The sequence below is a fragment of the Hyperolius riggenbachi genome, chromosome 7 (genome assembly GCF_040937935.1).
Source record: "Hyperolius riggenbachi isolate aHypRig1 chromosome 7, aHypRig1.pri, whole genome shotgun sequence".
NCBI classification, from domain to species: domain Eukaryota; kingdom Metazoa; phylum Chordata; class Amphibia; order Anura; family Hyperoliidae; genus Hyperolius; species Hyperolius riggenbachi.
Window position 1 is genome coordinate 43,543,186 of NC_090652.1, and position 19,286 is coordinate 43,562,471.

The window sequence follows — 19,286 nt, forward strand, 5'->3', positions numbered from 1 at the left end:
AGACAAAGACAAGACAAATAACATTTATATCGCGCTTTTCTCCTGGCGGACTCAAAGCGCCAGAGCAGCAGCCACTAGAGACTTGCCTAAGGTCTCCTACTGAATAGGTGCTGGCTTACTGAACAGGCAGAGCCAAGATTCAAACCCTGATCTCCTGTGTCAGAGGCAGAGCCCTTAACCATTACACCATCCAGCCACCACCATTAGCTCTTGCTAATGAAATGTTATGAGTTTGTTCTTACTTGAACAATGTGATTTTATTAAAATCATCCATAGCATTGCATTAGCAAAAAGCTTTTCAAATCACTAGCGCTAAAAAAAGCTCTTGCAGTGTGAACCAGGCTTAATGAACATTCCATACAGATCACCTGGCAGAACTAAAGCTGTCCCCACCAGTGATGAATCTCACAATGTAAATCAGGGAAAGGAAATATTTTATAATAGGTAAACACTAGCTAAATAACTATATCATAATGTAAAAAAAAAATGATTTTATTATGTTTATTTTCACTACAGTTTCCTTTTAAAGGGGTTTGAATTTTAAACATAGAGTAAATATAACAGAAGGGATAACACAAAATATGTCTCTCTGATGAGGTGTGTAATTTCGGCAGCAGTATCTGTAATTGGCCATCACATCAGAGCCTTTTATCCATTTCCTGCTGATGGTGTCTACCAATAGCTAATGATTGAGAGTGAAGCCTTTTGCATTTGGGCACCATCTCAGCATCTTCAAAGTGAAAACTCTCCTGGGAATAATAAAAAAAAAAAAAAAAAAGATTTGTTAGTCTAGTAGTGATCAAGGTCACTAGCAAAGAAAATCCTCATATACAACAGGGATTCGTACTGGTAGTGGAAGTAGAAGAAAGGTAAGCATGTTTGTCTAAGATGAGATATGATTAGGGATGGCCGGAAATGCAAATTTTATTCTTTGGAAATCCGGGTTTTCGCCAATGTCGATTACTGATTCTGAAGATTTCTGAATTTTCGATTTTTGGAGATTCTTTTTTTTGTCATTTTTTGCATCCTCTGATTGGCCAAATACTTCAGAGTTAACTCTTGACAGAGTTAACAGCCATGAGATTTTTTGACATATTTACTGCCAGATCGATCATTTCCAACATGTCTGATCGGATTTGCGATTGATTTGCGGATCAATTTTCCATAGAAGTGAATGGAAAATCAATTGGAAAATCGATTGGAAATCTGCCAAAAAATCTCATTGTGTGTACCAGGCGTTAAGGCTAAGGTGGTATAGCCCTGAAGTAAGGCTAGTGTAAAGCCTGTAATTGAGTGTAAGTAATAGAGCTGGTTTAGGATGGGAGTAAAGGTTAGCGCAAGGAATATAGAAGGGAGGCTGGAGCTGAGATTTTGGGGAGTGAAGGATAAGGTAAGGTATAAGGGTGTAAATGCTTTGGCTTAAATAGGTTAGGAGTAAAGGTCATTGTTAAACATACAGGCCCTTATTTAAATCTCTTTTTTGTCTTAGGCAATTTTTACACTTACAAGAACACTATCGCGAAAAACTATAAAATTTAAAAATGAATGAAAACACTTAAAGAATAACTGTCGGGCATAAAATCAAAAATCAATTCTTTATTTTTATCTCGTAAACAAGTAATAAGGATGCTAATCAGGCAATCCAAAAGTTAAAAATCACTATTATTTTTCTTGTTGATAAATTACCATTCCCCAGTTTACATGACTCTTATTTGGTACACAGAAAATTTGGTACACAAAAGAGAAGTTGCAGGGCATGCTGGGTTGTCTTTTTTTGCTTCCTTACTTCCCCTCAGACTTAACTAATGCAGCCTGATTGGCTGAAGCCTCTTTCCCTCCTGTTTTCCCCTCCCACACCTCTGTTCCTCTCTGATTGGCCAAAATTTCTCAGGCTGAAACAATGCACTTTCTATAGAGAAGGGCGGGCAAATCAGGCAGAGGAGACTAAGGGTGGATATTACATCACGACTGGCTTCAAAATAGCCACAGAAAATATGGAAACTGTCTCGAATAGGATTCTCTACTTTTCCTTTATAAAATTCACAGGAATCATAACGTGGACAGTGCAATACATCTGTTATGTAAGTAGAGCAAGTATTTATCTACTTCTATATTTGTTTTTTTTTCCTGAGATAGTATGGCTGACAGCTCCTCTTTAAATAAAAAGTATATTTCTCCCAGAGTAAAATGTGGCATAGATTACTTTTCTCCCATGTTGCTGTCACTTACAATAGGAGGTAGAAATGTGACAAAACTGACAGTTCATCTCCCCATGGGGGATTTTCAGGGTTTTCTTTATTTTCAAAAGCACTTTGTGAATGGCAGTTAATCAGCCCAACTGCCAGAATAGTGTGCAAACAGATAAGGGTGGTGGCCAGCATCTTTATTATAGATCCTTTCCAGGGAGAACTTTTGTAAAAAAAAAAAAAAATAATAAAAATAAAATAATGAAATACTGAGATTCCACAATGAAGGGATGGATTAGTCAAAAACCTGTCAGTTCCATGAGATTTCTAGTAACTGCTGTAAGTGACAGCAATATAGGAGAAAAGGGATGAATAACTCATTTTACTCCGGGAGAAAGATTTTTCTTACTTGCATGTGTTTACATGTATTTTAAATTGTACAATTTTTACCCAATAGTGGTCCTTTAAATTGCATTGGGGTGTGTTGAGATGCTCCTGTCGCATTGCACCGCAACACCAAAATGACAAACATATGACCCTGCAGCAGGGACATATGCATAGGCCCACCCCCAGCTTAGTGACATACTCCCTGCTTGACAAGTATTACACCACTGGCATTTCCGTCATCCGCGCATGTTTGCTGCACCGTCCAGCTCTCCAATTCATGTGTCGCCCATTTACTCCAATGACTTTGGCGGCAATTCCGAAGTGGTAAGTGCCGAAGGCCCCATACACTTACATTGCCATTGCGTTACCCTGTGGGAAAGCAGGGTAACACAACACACTCTTGCAATGCACATGTAGAAAGGACCTCAAATTGTTCCCAAGGAGATTATTTTTTATCTTCTGTTCAAAATAACTTTTCAGCACTCAGCAATTAAAAAAGTACCAAAATGTAGGCAAAAAAGTACTGCCAAATTTGTTCTATGTATTTTCTTGCTTGCTGGTGGTTTAAAGGGTATTTTAACCTCTTGAGGACCGCAGTGCTAAACCCCCCTAGTGACCAGGTCATTTTTAGTAAAATAGGCCACTGCAGCTTTAAGGCTAAGCTGCAGGGCCGCACAGCACACAAGTGATCCCCCCCCCTTTCATGATCGCTCCCCCATGTTTATTTTTTTTTTGTATAAATATTATTGATACTGTTTTTTAATTAAAAAAAACTGTTTCTTTAAATACCTTCCCTCCCCCCCCCTCCCCGCAGCCAGTCAGCTTCTGCCTATGAGAGCCGATCGCTCTCTTGTCCCCCAGGGGGACAGCCGTGTGACACGGCTGTCCCCAGTACAGCGCTGCTGCCAGTCGCAGCGCTGTACATGTAAATAGACGGCGATCACGCCGTCTATCAGTCTCCTGAGTGGCAATAGCCGCTTGGAGACTGAAGGCGGGGCGGAGCTCCACCCCCCAAGCAGGTGATCCTGCATTAGCTGGCCCCAGGACTTTATGCCGATCGGCGTTAGGCGGTCCTGGGGCTGCCGCGGCGGCCACGCCCATCGGCGTGACGCGGTCGGCAGGAGGTTAATTATAAGATGTGAAACTATCACCTAGGAGAAATCTTGTGAGAAAAAGTGAACTAAATAAGTATTACAGACTTTCTCAAGAATTACAGAAACTATTATCATTTACGTTGTACATAAGTAAGCTCCCATTTGCAGAATCTGATTCCAAATGCTAATTTACTGTACAATTACTCCTAAACTTTCCTTCTGCCTTTGACACTGTTGCTAATTCTCTGCTTCTTCAGACTTTCTCACCACTGGTGATCAAAAACCTGGAGCCATTGGAGTTTCATGGTGGAATCCCTTTAACAAGGCGCACCTAAGTCTGGGCTGTGTCATTTTCAGTGTCCAAAAATACAAATACGAATACAACTCTAAAATATTGGTGCTCCTGGTGTCTTTTTTTACTCTCAGTTCCTAGCCTCTCACAAATCAAAGTTTACAGACCAGATACACCCAAACGCTTAAGGTTTCTTCCAGTTTTTATAGATATTGAAGCCTACAATTCCAGTAGAAACAATGAGTCCAGTGTAAACCTGCCTGACACACCTCCTTTGGGGAAAAAAAGACAAGTAGTAAAATTGCCTCTCTTGAATTGCATATGTTGTTCTCTAGAACAACTGGTGCTCGTAATGCATCAATTACGATTACGGAAAATTTTGCATAATTTAACGTTACGTACAGCATACTACTTTTGTGAATCGTAATTACACCTGTAATTATGCAATTTATGCATAATTTGCGTTCAACCCATAAAAATATTTGCATCTATTCGCCAGTGTTCTGTGCCAGCTATTGGTTAAATGTTCAATGCGAAAAATACGTTTGAATGAAGAAAAAAAATCGCATTCATCAGCCAATATACTGCACACATGCGGCTATTTAATTATTCAATGTGAAAAATCAGTTTGTATGCTTGAAAACATTCACAAAAAAAAATTATGTGTGATCCCGCATAGGCGTAATTTCTGCCCAAAACTTTCTAGAACCCTTATAACAGGGCAAAAAATTGCAACGTTTTTATTCAATCTACTCTGCTAGGAGAATAGCGTTACATCAAAATAAGTAACTCTTGCCTTAAGGAAGACATCTTGGATATTTCATAACTCCGTCGTGACATGAAGCTGCTACGGGTCCTGAACTCCGAAAGTTTTCTTTACATTTCACATTTACCTCTGTAAGATGTTTATGAATTTTACTCAGGTCATCTAGTGATTGCAGATCAAGGTTATTGTTCTTCAGACTCCTGGAAGAAATGATACAGGGCCCTAAAAAATAGCATTTAGGCTTTATTAAATGGGTTTTAAAAATGTTTCCTTACAAAACCATTAGTGGTACTTACTAAGGCATTCTGGTGGGTCACTCCATTCGCCTCTGTCACACCTCATGCTATTGTTGCCAGTGAGGACATAATGGTCATCACATATGATGTCTACCAAGGTTCCAGAATTGTAGACATCTTGGTCTGGACTAAGCACACTATATGCAATTGTGGGAGGAGTGCAGTGCCCTAAACAATGAACAGTGTCTATTCCCGGACACTGATGTGTCCAGGCTGACGTCGTTGAATGTTTGTCTCCACAGTCACTGAGACCACGTGCTGGCACATTTTGAGGGTCCATATTGGATGTGTACATATACGGTGTGCCTCTGAGGAAGCGGCCCTGAGCCGTGAAACATGTGTCAGGCAATCTATATGCCATATTGGAATCCGTTGTTATTGAATGCTGGTCTTATGATCTTGAAGAAATTGATATTGAAGAGAATAAAAGACAAACTGTTCATTTAAAACCCCGTGATTATTTTTGGAACCTGTTCAGTATTATATTGGGATGGAACAATACTACGTATTTTATCTGTATCTGTATTGCATATGTACAGTATATGTTAGTATGGCTTAATGATTAAAGTTTTTACACTTATTCTAACACTTTTTGCGTTTTGCTTTATGGTTGTGTTCAGTTCAAAGGCTGCTTGATATTAGGGCCCAAAGGAAACCATCCACAGTGGGGAGAACAAGGCCAAGTTTGCATTTAGACAACAACTGATATCTGCTCTTTCTAGACATGTTTGAATGTTCTAACCAAGTACTGGTTAGTGTCATACACAACCTCCAAACTGTGGACTCCTTTATATAAATTTGTATTAAACTATTAGGAAAACCTTCTGAAACCTTATAACTACTTGAGATAATTTGCTGTACAAAAATGATGACATTATAAGTTCCTTAGCTCTTGACAAAAAAAAAAAAAAGTAATTGCGTCTTTGCATTTCAGATATCCTATAGATAATACCGAACCATCATTAACCCCCTTGGCGGTCCAATTCCCGCAAATAGGGGACAGCACAGCACTTTTTTTTTTAAATCATGTAGCGAGCCCAGAGCTCGCTACATGATAGCCGCTGAGCAGCGCCATCCCCGCAGCCACTCCGATCGCCTCCGGCGATCAGAGTAAGCAGGAAATCCCTTTCAGAATGGGATTTCCTGCTGGGCTTCCCCGGTTGCCATGGTGACGGGGCAGGATGACATCACCGACGTCATGGATGTCGGGACGTCAGAGGGAATCCCGATCCACCCCTCAGCGCTGCCTGGCACTGATTGGCCAGGCTGCGCAAGTGGTCTGGAGGGGGCGGCGCGGCGGGTAGCGGTGAATCGGCGGCGAGTGGCGGCGATTGTACTATGCACACAGCTAGCAAAGTGCTAGCTGCGTGCAATAAAAAAAATTATGCAAATCGGCCCAGCGGGGCCTGAGAAATCCTCCTACACAGGTTACCTGTAAATGTAAATGGACAAGTGTGTGTAAAAAAAATCAAACAATTGTCATTTACAGAGATATTTCTCCCACCCAGCATGGGTATGTGTAAAAATACACCCCAAAACACATTATACTACTTCTCCTGAGTACGGCGGTACCACATGTGTGGCACTTTTTTACACCCTAAGTACGCTAAGGGGCCCAAAGTCCAATGAGTACCTTTAGGATTTCACAGGTCATTTTGCGACATTTGGTTTCAAGACTACTCCTCACGGTTTAGGGCCCCTAAAATGCCAGGGCAGTTTAGGAACCCCACAAATGACCCCATTCTAGAAAGAAGACACCCAAAGGTATTCCGTTAGGAGTATGGTGAGTTCATAGAAGATTTTATTTTTTGTCACAAGTTAACGGAAAATGACACTTTGTGAAAAAAAACAATTAAAATCAATTTCCGCTAACTTGTGACAAAAAAATAAAAACTTCTATGAACTCACCATACTCCTAACGGAATACCTTGGGGTGTCTTGTTTCTAAAATGGGGTCATTAGTGGGGTTCCTATACTGCCCTGGCATTTTAGGGGCCCTAAACCGTGAGGAGTAATCTTGAAACAAAAATGACCTGTGAAATCCTAAAGGTACTCATTGGACTTTGGGCCCCTTAGCGCAGTTAGGGTGCAAAAAAGTGCCACACATGTGGTATCGCCGTACTCAGGAGAAGTGGTATAATGTGTTTTGGGGTGTATTTTTACACATACCCATGCTGAGTGGGAGAAATATCTCTGTAAATGGACAATTGTGTGTAAAAAAAATCTAACAATTGTCATTTACAGAGATATTTCTCCCACCCAGCATGGGTATGTGTAAAAATACACCCCAAAACACATTATACTACTTCTCCTGAGTAAGGCAATACCACATGTGTGGCACTTTTTTGCAGCCTAACTGCGCTAAGGGGCCCAAAGTCCAATGAGCACCTTTAGGCTTTACAGGGGTGCTTACAATTTAGCACCCCCCAAAATGTCAGGACAGTGAACACACCCCACAAATGACCCCATTTTGATAAGTAGAGACTTCAAGGTATTCAGAGAGGGGCATGGTGAGTCCGTGGCAGATTTCATTTTTTTTTGTCGCAAGTTAGAAGAAATGGAAACTTTTTTTTTTTGTCACAAAGTGTCATTTTCCGCTTACTTGTGACAAAAAATAATATCTTCTATGAACTTACTTTGCCTCTCAGTGAATACTTTGGGATGTCTTCTTTCCAAAATGGGGTAATTTGGGGGGTATTTATACTATCCTGGAATTCTAGCCCCTCATGAAACATGTCAGGTGCTCAGAAAAGTCAGAGATGCTGGAAAATGGAAAAATTCACTTTTTGCACCATAGTTTGTAAACGCTATAACTTTTCCCGAAACCAATAAATATAGGCTGAATGGGTTTTTTTCTTATCAAAAAAATGTTTGTCCACATTTTTCGCGCTGCATGTATACAGAAATTTTACTTTATTTGAAAAATCTCAGCACAGAAAGTTAAAAAAATCATTTTTTGACAAAATTCATGTCTTTTTTGATGAATATAATAAAAAGTAAAAATCGCAGCAGCAATCAAATAGCACCAAAAGAAAGCTTTATTAGTGACAAGAAAAGGAGCCAAAATTAATTTAGGTGGTAGGTTGTATGAGCGAGCAATAAACCGTGAAAGCTGCAGTGGTCTGAATGGAAAAAAGTGCCTGGTCCTTAAGGGGGGTAAAGCCCACGGTCCTCAAGTGCTTAAAGCCGCCAGGCACTTGTTCAGCAGCAGGATAAGCCATATACCGGCTGTATCCTGCCCCCAAGTCTCCCAGCGGCCAGTTCATATGTATGCCTTAAAAAGTAGAGTAGTGCTGTTTATACTCGAAAGTGAAGAAAAGAAGCTCCACTGCAAGGCATTTAAGATTAAAAAAAAAATTAGTACACAAGGGCCCATATTCAATTAACTTTTTGTCCTGAGTTTTCTCCTAGGTGATATCTTTAAAGTTATTAATAAAATGCATTTTAAGCCACCAGCAAGCAAGAAGGTGCTCAAAATAGTTTTGATAGTACTTTTTACCTACTTTTTGGTACTTTTTTACATATCAAACTGCTGAAAAGCTATTTTAAAAAGAAGCTGAAAATTATCTCCTGGGAGAAAACTTGGGAGAAAAAGTGAATTGCATATTGGCCAAGTTGTGTAAAAGTGGAGATCAGAAACACCATTGACTTGAAAGTGTTTAAAGGACAACTGTAATGAGAGGAATATGGACGTTGCCATATTTATTTCCTTTTAAACTTTACCAGTTTCCTGACAGCCCTGCTGGTCTATTTGGCTGCAGTAGTGTCTGAATCACACCAGAAACAAGCATGCAGCTAATCTTGTCAGATCTGACAATGTCAGAAACCTCTGATCTGCTGCATGCTTGTTCAGGGTCTATGGATAAAAGTATTAGAGGCAGAGGACCAGCAGGAGAGTCAGGCAACTAGTATTGCTTTAATGGAAATAAATATGGCCGCCTTTATTTCCCTCTCACTTCAGTTGTCCTTTAAAGGGACCCTGAAGTGAGAGACATATGGAAGCTGACATATTTATTTTCTTTCGAACAATACCAGTCACCTGGAAGTCCTCTTGATGATTCTGGAATCAGTGGTGCCCGAATTACACACCTGAAACCAGCATGTGGTCAATCTAGTAAGAATTTCCAAATTCTGAATTCTTGGGAATTTTCAATTCCACCGGGTAATTCTGAGTTTTGTGCGGAATACTGTAGAATTTACAAAATTTCATGGAATGATGCAGAATTTTGTTGATAATGCTATGTGAAAATGCAAAAATTCTATACAAAAATGTAAAAATTCCATGTGAACTTGAGACCTATTGGGAATTTTTTTTTCAAAAATTTTCACTAACCATAACTAATGTTATAGTTATTACAGTACAGTAAAATTACAATTACATAACTGGCATAAATGGCCAGAGCTCATAAAAAGAAACTTCTGAATATCGACCCCAAAAAAAGAAAAATTCGGAATTCTGGAAAAATCGCAGCAGCACCAAACTTATGGTCCATTCAATAGAGCGTGCAAAATTGATCCGTTCAAATGGACCAATGCAAATGAATCCATAGGTTAAAATTGTATCCATTCCCATCCGTTACGATCCGTTACGTTATGATCTGTGACCAGACCGTTTCTTACTGCCAGTGTGAATCTCGCTGAATTACATGCACATGAAACCCACACAAAACTGCAAACACAGTCCCGGTTTTTGTTCTCACCTTTTTTTAAGCATGTTGGCAAGTTTATCACTCCATCTAAACACTGAACTGTCAGCAATTTTGAATCCAATATTTCATATTCTGGAGCACACTGAAATGTTGTGTATTCAGCATGTACCTTGTATATTTTTTTATATTTATTTTCTTCTGATGTTTGATGTATATTGTTTTGTAGCAGAGCAACTTCTTTTACTGTGCAAGGTGCTAAAAGTAAGAAAGATATACAATTAATTAATTGCAATACCACACACACAATGTGCCATAACTCCCATATCACATAAAAACTCTCTTCTAAAGCGTAATACTATAAATGTTAATAACACTCCCATAATGTCAGTTACCAAAGGACCGTGATTAGAGGTAATATTTGACTCCTCTCTCTCTCTCTCTCTCTTATACCTCACATTCACTCTCTAACCAGCTCCTGTCATCTCCAACTCAAAGACATACCTCACATCTGACCTTTTCTCACTCAAGACACAACTAATATTCTCGTATAATATCTCATCTGGACTATTGTAGCACACTACTTTGTGGACTACCAACTAACAGTATAATATCATATAATATCTCATCTGGACTATTGTAGCACACTACTTTGTGGACTACCAACTAACAGTATAATATCATATAATATCTCATCTGGACTATTGTAGCACACTACTTTGTGGACTACCAACTAACAGTATAATATCGTATAATATCTCATCTGGACTATTGTAGCACACTACTTTGTGGACTACCAACTAACAGTATAATATCCTATAATATCTCATCTGGACTATTGTAGCATACTACTTTGTGGACTACCAACTAACAGTATAATATCGTATAATATCTCATCTGGACTATTGTAGCATACTACTTTGTGGACTACCAACTAACAGACTGGCCCCGCTCCAATCCGTACTGAACTCAGCTACTCATCTAATTCATCTTTTTTCTCGCTCCCTGTAACAAGCATGGGTCTGGCGGCTGCTGACTCGCACGGGGGGTCTGCAGCCGCCTCTCTCCCTGGCTCTCAAGCGTTATCTGTTCCCTTGGCGTCTAGCATGCCGGGAACAATGTTATCTCCCGCTCATAGGGTTTCTGTCTCGCGCGGGCGCGCGCAGAGACAGGACCTTTATGCGTGCAGAAGGCGCATCAGCTGACCTGCTGGTTGGCTGATGTCACTGATGACTCTCGCCGCGCCGATTGGCAGATTCCGTGGTGGGAGTGGCTGGAAACGTGCCTCCGCTTCTTAAGCCTCCAGTCTTCATTCGTTCCCTGTCGTGAATACTTTGTTTGAGCGCTCAGACCTTAGACTAGTGCCAGGTGTTGAAACCAGGGACTTCACACCAAGACTAGGATTGTTGTTATATTGTATTTGATTACCTGTGCATGATTCTGGCTATACCTCTGACCTTGCTTCCTGCTTAACCCTTCTGTACTTCTGCCTATCTTATTAGTTGCCGAACTCTGCCTGATTACTGATTACTCTTCTGTCTCACGATTCTGTACTGATACTTATCTCTCTGTTGCCGAACCTAGCCTGTCTGACCTCTCTACTCACCAGTGGGCCCTCGCCACTGGTGAGGTACTATTGTCTCACCAGCTTCTCTGGGGAGATAGTTTCTTATTGCTCCTTTAGTGACTGATAGCACCTTTCCAGCTCCTCTGGAAAGGTCAGATCAAGTCTATACAGTCACTTTCACTACTGGTACCTGGCCAGCCTCTCTGGTGAAGGACTAGTCTGTATTTTCCTATTCTCCCACTGTTTGAACCTATTCCAGCCCTTTGGAAAGGTCTGTGCTAGTATATACAGTCAGTGTATTGATAGTACTTTACCAGCTCCTCTGGTAAAGTTCCTCTCTACTATTAAAGTTACGGTTGCACTAATACACAACTCTGTCAGTATCTCTACCAGCTATACTTGCATTATTGGTGATTTTGCAGATCACCACATAATCAGGTATAGTGTCTGTATTATTGGTGATACTGCAGATCACCTATAATCAGACGTCTGAGTTGCAGCACCCAACCGATACACTCCCCCTCTGCTGTTGCTCCTCTCTGTCAAGCTCTTCACTGGCTACCAATTAACCAGAGAATCCAGTTAAAACTCTTAACCCTAACCTAAAAGCTCTCCACTCTCTATAACCTCTCTCCCCTTTACATCAACCCACTAGTTTCCAGATACCAACCTAATCACAAACTCAGATCTGCACATGACCTTCATGTCCTCTAGAATGACCTCCTCAAATTCACGTATACAAGATTTTGCACGTGCTTCACCCCTCCTCTGGAATGCCCTTCCACAGCACATCTGTCATTATCCAACCATTGTTACTTTTTATCCACCACTACAGTATATCTACGTCCTCTGTGACTTCATCTAAGCCACGAGTCAGTAGATATACGTCTTGTAGCAGAAGCAGTGCTGTGCAGGATTGGGCTTGCTCCTGTGCACATTTTTGGCACTATCTGATGCAGCACTAATTGGTAAAAGGGAATAGGTTTCCTGAGCTAATGAGATTGATTTTTACCATTAAAAATACTTGTATTTTCTCAGTTCATAGTGAAAAATACACTCTGTAGCACTATTTCAGAATCAAATATCTTCACCATAAATTGTGACAGGAACATAATCTAAATTTTGTGATAAGCGGTAAGAATAGCCAAACAAAATTTGTGTTTTTTTATCTACAGTAGCACTTTTTATTTTTAAACTGGAATTGGTAAAACTGAGAAATAATGTAATTTTTCTATTTTTTGCTTTGTTTTCCCATTAAAATTCATAGAAAACAAAATTAATTGAGGGAAAAAATGGCATACAATGAAAGCCTAGTTTGTCTTGAAAAAAACAACATATATTTAATTTCTGTGTCATAAGTAGGGATAAAGTTATTTCTGATTAAATAAGGACATGGCTAAACTGTCAAAACTGCTCTGGACCACATGTGGGAAACAAGGTCGGGATTAGTGTTGATCCAACATCCAGATATTCGGGTTCGGTTCGGCCGAACATGGTCCAGATATTCGGCATATTCGAGCCGAATCCCGAACATAATGGAAGTCAATAGGGACCCGAATATTCCTGGGAAACTTCTGCAAAATGGCTTGGAAATAGTGTGTGTGTGTGGGGGGGGGGGGGGGTGGGGGGGGCAAATGAGATCCTGAAAAGCTGTCGTAGTACCAATGGGACCGGCAACGCTAACCCAGCACACAGGATGGAAGAGGAGGTACAGGAGAACAAGGCCACGCTTTGTGACACAACCCATGCCTTGCATGAGGACAAAATGCATGCTTAAAGCGATGCATTTTGTCGCCATGCATCGATAAATATAATATAAATGAGATATTCCTGAAAAGCAGTCCTACCAATGGGACCGGCAATGCTAACCCAGCACACAGGATGGAAGAGGAGGTACAGGAGAAGAAGGCCACGCTTTGTGACACAACCCAGGCCTTGCATGAGGACAAAATGCATGCTTAAAGCGATGCATTTTGTCGCCATGCATCAATATATATATATATATATAATAGAAATGAGATATTCCTGAAAAGCAGTCCTACCAATGGCACCAGCAACGCTAACCCAGCACACAGGATGGAAGAGGAGGTACAGGAGAAGAAGGCCACGCTTTCTGACACAGCCCAGGCCTTGCATGAGGACAAAATGCATGCTTAAGTGAACCCAAGGTGAGAGTGACATGGAGGCTGCCATATTTATTTCCTTTTAAGCAACACCAGTTGCCTGGTTGTTCTGCAGATCCTCTGCCTCTAATACGTTCAGGCATAGACCCTGAACAAGCATGCAGCAGATTAGGTGTTTCTGACAATAATGTCCGACCTGGCAAGATTACCTGCATACTTCTTTCTGGTTTAATTCACACACCACTGCGTCCAAATAGATCATTATAGCTGCCAGGTAGCTGGTATAGTTTAAAAGGAAATAAATACGGCAACCTCCATCTCATTCTCCTCAGGTTCACTTTAAACCAATGCATTTTGCCGCCATGCATTGATAAATATTATACAAAGGAGATATTCCTGAAAAGCAGTCCTATTCCTATCTGGGACCGGCAACGCTAACCCAGCACAGATGTTCATGGTGCTTGGTCGGGGGGTGTTGCGAAGTCGGTTCCAATCCATGATTTATTCATTTGTATTTGTGTCAGACGGTCTGCATTTGCTGTGGGCAGGTGGATACGCCTATCTGTAATGATGCCTTCGGCAGCACTGAAACAACGTTCGGACATAACGCTGGCGGCAGGGCAAGCCAGCACCTCTATTGCGTACATTGCCAGTTTGTGCCAGGTGTCTAGCTTAGAGACCCAATAATTAAAGGGGACTGATGGATCGTTCAACACGGCTATGCCATCTGACATGTAGTCCTTGACCATCCACTGCAGGCGAGCGGTGTTGGAGGTGGAACTGCGCGAACGCTGTTCTGTGGGCTGCTGCCTGGGTGTCAGAAAACTTTGCCACTCCTTGGACACTGCCGATACCATTCCCTTGTGGGCACTAGCTGCAGCTTGTGTTGTTCTTTGCTCCCCTCCTAGTCCTGGGTTAGCGGAAGTCAGTCTGACCGAGGCTGACTGCCTCGGTACTGCTTCATCAGGTACTGGACTACTGCACTCTTCTGCTAGCAAAGGCGTGCTAACATGTGCAGCGTCGAATTCCAGCACATGGGGACTTCGCACACCAAGCGATGGTTGGGTAGACTGAATCGCTGCTGCAACTTGGTGAGTGCGGCCGAAGCGGTACTGGAATTGCGAAAATGCTTTGCCACTCGTCGCACCTTCTGCAGAAGATTAGCCACGTCTGAGTATGTCCTCAGGAACTGCTGAACCACTAGGTTCAGAACATGGGCCAGGCAAGGGATGTGTCTCAGCTTTGCCAATTGTAACGCGCAAATTAGATTGCTCCCATTATCACACACAACCAGGCCTGGTTCCAGCCAGGTCCAGCGGTGCCAGCCACAACTGGGTCTGTTCCTGTATTCTCTTCCAAATTTCAGCACCCGTGTGCTGCTTATCTCCACGGCAGATTAGCTTTAAAGAGAACCCGAGGTGGGTTTGAAGAATATTATCTGCATACAGAGGCTGGATCTGCCTATACAGCCCAGCCTCTGTTGCTATCCCAAACCCCCCTAAGGTCCCCCTGCACTCTGCAATCCCTCATAAATCACAGCCATGCTGCTGACAAACAGCTTGTCAGAGCTGGCTGTGTTTATCTCTATAGTGTCAGTCTGCTGCTCTCCCCACCTCCTGCAGAACTCCAGTCCCCGCCTGCATCCCTTCCCTCCCTGCTGATTGGAGGGAAGGGAGGGGGGCAGGGACCGGAGCTATGCAGGAGGCGGGGGAGCAGCTGAGACTGACACTACAGATGTAAACACAGCCTCACAGCACGGCTGTGATTTATGAGGGATTGCAGAGTGCAGGGGGACCTTAGTGGGGTTTGGGATAGCAACAGAGGCTGGGCTGTATAGGCAGATCCAGCCTCTGTATGCAGATAACATTCTTTAAACACACCTCAGGTTCTCTTTAATAAGGCCTGCTGACGCATGGCAACAGCTGTGCTGCACCACTTCCATGCACCTATTGCTGAGTTAGAACTGCTGGATGAGGTAGAGTTTGGAGAGGCGGTGGAGGAGAAGGAGCCAGAGAGGTTGGTGCTTGATAGTGCTGCCCAAAAAATTATATGCATCCGATGACCTGGGCAGTGGGAACGCAGATTTTAGTACCTAAACACAAGATACAACATGTTTTCCGGGGGCTGAGGCACATACAGATGGTCCCAATCATCATCATCATCATAGAACTCTTCTCTTAACCCCCCTCCCACCACCTCTGCCACCCCAACATCCCCAGACACAGACCCCTCATTGTCCTCAACATTAATTTGGGATGCTGGCCCGAGCCCAACCTTTTCCACCACATCAGGCCCCATCATCTCCTCAACGGCAGCCCTCAATAATCGCCCTGGCGCCGGATCAAGGGACACAATGCTCTCACTCGGGGAGGGCTGCTGCTGATCACTGGCTGCTGGGCTGGATGTTATAACTTGCGTGGGGCATTGGCTGTTGCTGCTGTTAGTGCTGCTCACAGTGGAGGTCTGTGAGAAACTCATGATGGGCTCACGAAACATGGTGAACGAACTGCAGTGGCAGTCTGACTGTCTGTAAATAGTAGCTAAAGTGTATGACTGGCTAGCTGAATACAAGTGAGCACTCTGAACCTGCCTGCCTGCACTAAACACACTAATCACGTACTGCTTTTTTATACAACACTAAGCAAGAGTAAAATGCAATAAAGTGTGTTTTTTTATGGGCACAACTGATCCCTGCTGACACTGAAAGTACTTAAAAAAAAAAAACCATCAGTAAAATGCAATACACTGTGTTTTTATTATGGGCACAACTGATCCCAGCTGCCACTGAAAGTACTGTCTTTTGGTTCAACACTAAGACAAAATTATTTGCAATACAGTGTTTTTTTTGGGAGACAACTGATCCCACCTGCCACTGACAGTACTGTCTTTTGGTGCAACACTAAGACAAAATTATTTGCAATACAGCGTGTTTTTTGGAGAGAACTGATCCCAGCTGCCACTGACAGTACTGTCTTTTGGTGCAACACTAAGACAAAATTATTTACAATACAGTTGTAATGATCTGGGGGCGATTTCCACAGTCAGCGCACACCAAGTGCGCCGAAGCGGATGGAAATCCCCCACAATCACAGAAGCAAAGTACCCAGTATATATTTGTAGAGGGGAATTCCAACCAGCAGGTGGAGCTGTGGAGCACAGAGGAACAAGTCCTCTGTACATCCACAGATGCCAGATAGAAATAGCACGATGAAACAACACAGGGCAAAACAAACAAGGTAGCAACTCAAAAGAGAGCAAGAACAGAGACAGACTGTATGAATGTCTACCAATCTAGTCGTCACCCAGCGACGGTAGACATATCACAAGCGAACAGACTAGAGTGAGAAAGCCAATCGCAACAGAGGCAATTGCTGTCAAAAACACAAGACTGAGCAAAGACAAAGCAAGAATAGAGTAAAGGAATACACAGCAAATAACCACAATCCGAACGCCAAGGAAAATAACAAATGGACTAACTAAACGCGGTCACCGCACGTTATGCGCAACAGTGACAAGCGTGTTAATATCACGGTCACCACACGTTAAGAGCAACAGTGACAAAACATACCAATCCTAACTAACAAATTAACAAGAAAAACAAAGACAAACAGATACCGAGAATGCTTGCTAATCGGTTGCCTAACACCAGACAACAGCAAGCGTTTGCTCCAGACAAAACAGACCAAACGATTCACTATCAGCCACCACTGGAGATAGTGTAATCGCAAGTACAGGACAAGACAAAACTAGACAATACAAATAAAACACAAACTGACAGCACTAGTAGAAGTGCAAAGTGCACTCCCCAATAATTAACTACACTAGAATATTCAGCAATAAGATACAAAGAGGCTGAGGCTCTAAAGTCAGGCTTCACCAAACAGAACCTATGACGAGCAAGGAATTCTGGGAGGAAGTGACATTTATACCGAAAACCTTCAAAGGAAGCAGACAAGCAGATTGCAAGATAAGTGGATGCAAATCCGCAAGCCTCCCGAATCTTGCAAACTGACAAAAAGGCCTCTTTTCCCTGGACTGAACTATGCAACCTGCATAGGAAACCAACAAACTGTCCAGGGAATCAAGGCCAGCAGAGCGGATTCTGACAACAGTGTGTTTTTTTTGAGACAACTGATCCCACCTGCCAGTGCCTGCTGTCAGTGCCTGCTGGCAGTGGTGAGTCAGAGGCCCTGTGGGTGCTGTCAGTGGTGAGGATAGGGCCCTGTGGCTGGCCTGGCTGGCAGTAGTGAGGCAGGGGCTCTGTGGGTGGCTGGGTGCTGCTGTCAGCGGTGAGGCAGAGGCTCTGTCCTCCGTGGCTGCAGCAGTGCTGTGTGAGGCAGAGGCCCTGTGGGTGCTACTGTCAGCGGTGAGGCTGGGGGCCAGGGACCTGTGGCTGGCCTGGCTGGAAGTGCGCTACGCTGAAGCTCTCTCCTACCTACCCAAAGCTAACCCCCAAAGCAAATGGAGTCGATAACACGCGTTCGGGTATTCATAGTCCCGAACCACGTGACCCGCTCGGCCAATCACAGCGCGAGCCGCGTGTTTCGGGTGACCGCTCGGCCAAGTTCGGTGCATGCTCGGCCAAGTTCGGTGCACGCTTGGGCAATCACAGTAGGGGGGAGGAGTTCGAGCAGCGTGGCCGAGCATCGTCATGAACACCATGCGGTGTTCGGCTGTGTTCGACTCAAACACGAACGGCCCATTATTCGGGGAATAACGAATAGTGTCGAGCACTGTTCGATCAACACTAGTCGGGATGCGAAGTGGTTAAACGCTCTCTCAAAACTCACTTTTTCCAACAAGCCTACGCTCTACCTTAGGCCTCTTCCCCTTTGCCCTAAAGCCAAGTTGTACTCCTACTAGATATACTAAAACACACTACCTCTAGGTATGTTTTTTGTATACTACCCCACCCCTTGTTTCCACCCCTAGTCCTTTAGATTGTAAACTCGCAAAGGCAGGGCTGCCACTCCCCTTCCTTTGTGTCTTGGAATGTATTATACATTGTATTCATCATGTTACTTTTGCCACTGTCATTACCATTTCTGTATTTTGTATCAATTTTGTCACCAATGCTGTATTTTGTTTATTGGTGTACCATTTGTCTGTATTATGTACCCCATGTTAGTTTCTTACTTTGTACAGAACCATAGAATATGTTGGTGCGTTATAAATCAATAATAATAATATAATAAAATAATAATAATAATAATAATAATAATAAAATAATAAATAGTATATTTCAGTGCAAAGTAACATTCAATCTAAAAAAAAATAAAACATATTTCTCTATGGTCCATATCCAATTAACCAATTAACTTTCCTTTTGAGTTTTCTCCCAGGAGATAATTTTTCATCTTGTCTAAAAAATTTAGACAGCATTTAATTATTAAAAAAATACAGAAAAGTATGTAAAAAAGTTATATTTGCTTAGTGGGGGCTTTAAAGGTATTTTATTGGAAAGGTTTGAAAATATCTCTTAAAGAGAACCCAAGGTGGGGTTCTTCCATCGCAATCCATATACAGAGGCTGGGTCTGTCTATAGAGCCCAACCTATGTTGCTTGTTAGTTTCCCCCAAAGCCCCCCCTGCGCGCTGTCAGACCCCATAAAACACAGCCGCGATGGCGACACGCAGCGTGTCGCAGCCGGCTGTGTTTAGCTCACTACTGTCAGTCTCACGCTCCCCCGCCTCCTAAATCGCTCCGGTCTCCACCCACATCCCTTCCCTCGCTGATTGGAGGGAAGGGACGCGGGCGGGGACCGGAGCGATTCAGGAGGTGGGGGAGCAGCCGAGACTGACAGTAGTGAGGTAAACACAGCCGCGTAGCGCGGCTGTGATTTATAAAGTCTGACAGCGTGCAGGGGGGGCTTTGGAGGAAACTAACTAGCAACAGAGGCTGGGCTCTATAGACAGACCCAGCCTGTGTA

At 42.8% G+C, this 19,286-nt stretch overlaps 1 protein-coding gene across 4 annotated transcripts in view; it reads right to left on the bottom strand.

Moving 5' to 3' along the window:
* Positions 1-476: 476 nt before the first annotated feature.
* The window catches only part of LOC137524285 (complement factor H-related protein 1-like), a 149,712-nt gene continuing 130,902 nt past the window's right edge, over positions 477-19,286 (bottom strand). For 3 of the 4 annotated variants that reach the window (XM_068243968.1, XM_068243966.1, XM_068243969.1), the window contains 3 exons: positions 9,722-9,925; positions 4,756-4,947; positions 477-749 (listed from right to left, as the gene is read on the bottom strand). In XM_068243968.1, coding sequence (XP_068100069.1) covers positions 4,757-4,947; positions 9,722-9,925 — 395 coding nt within the window. In that variant the 3' untranslated portion in view covers positions 477-749; position 4,756. The remainder of the gene's footprint in view (positions 750-4,755; positions 4,948-9,721; positions 9,926-19,286) is intronic. The other variant, XM_068243967.1, reaches the window with a different exon arrangement.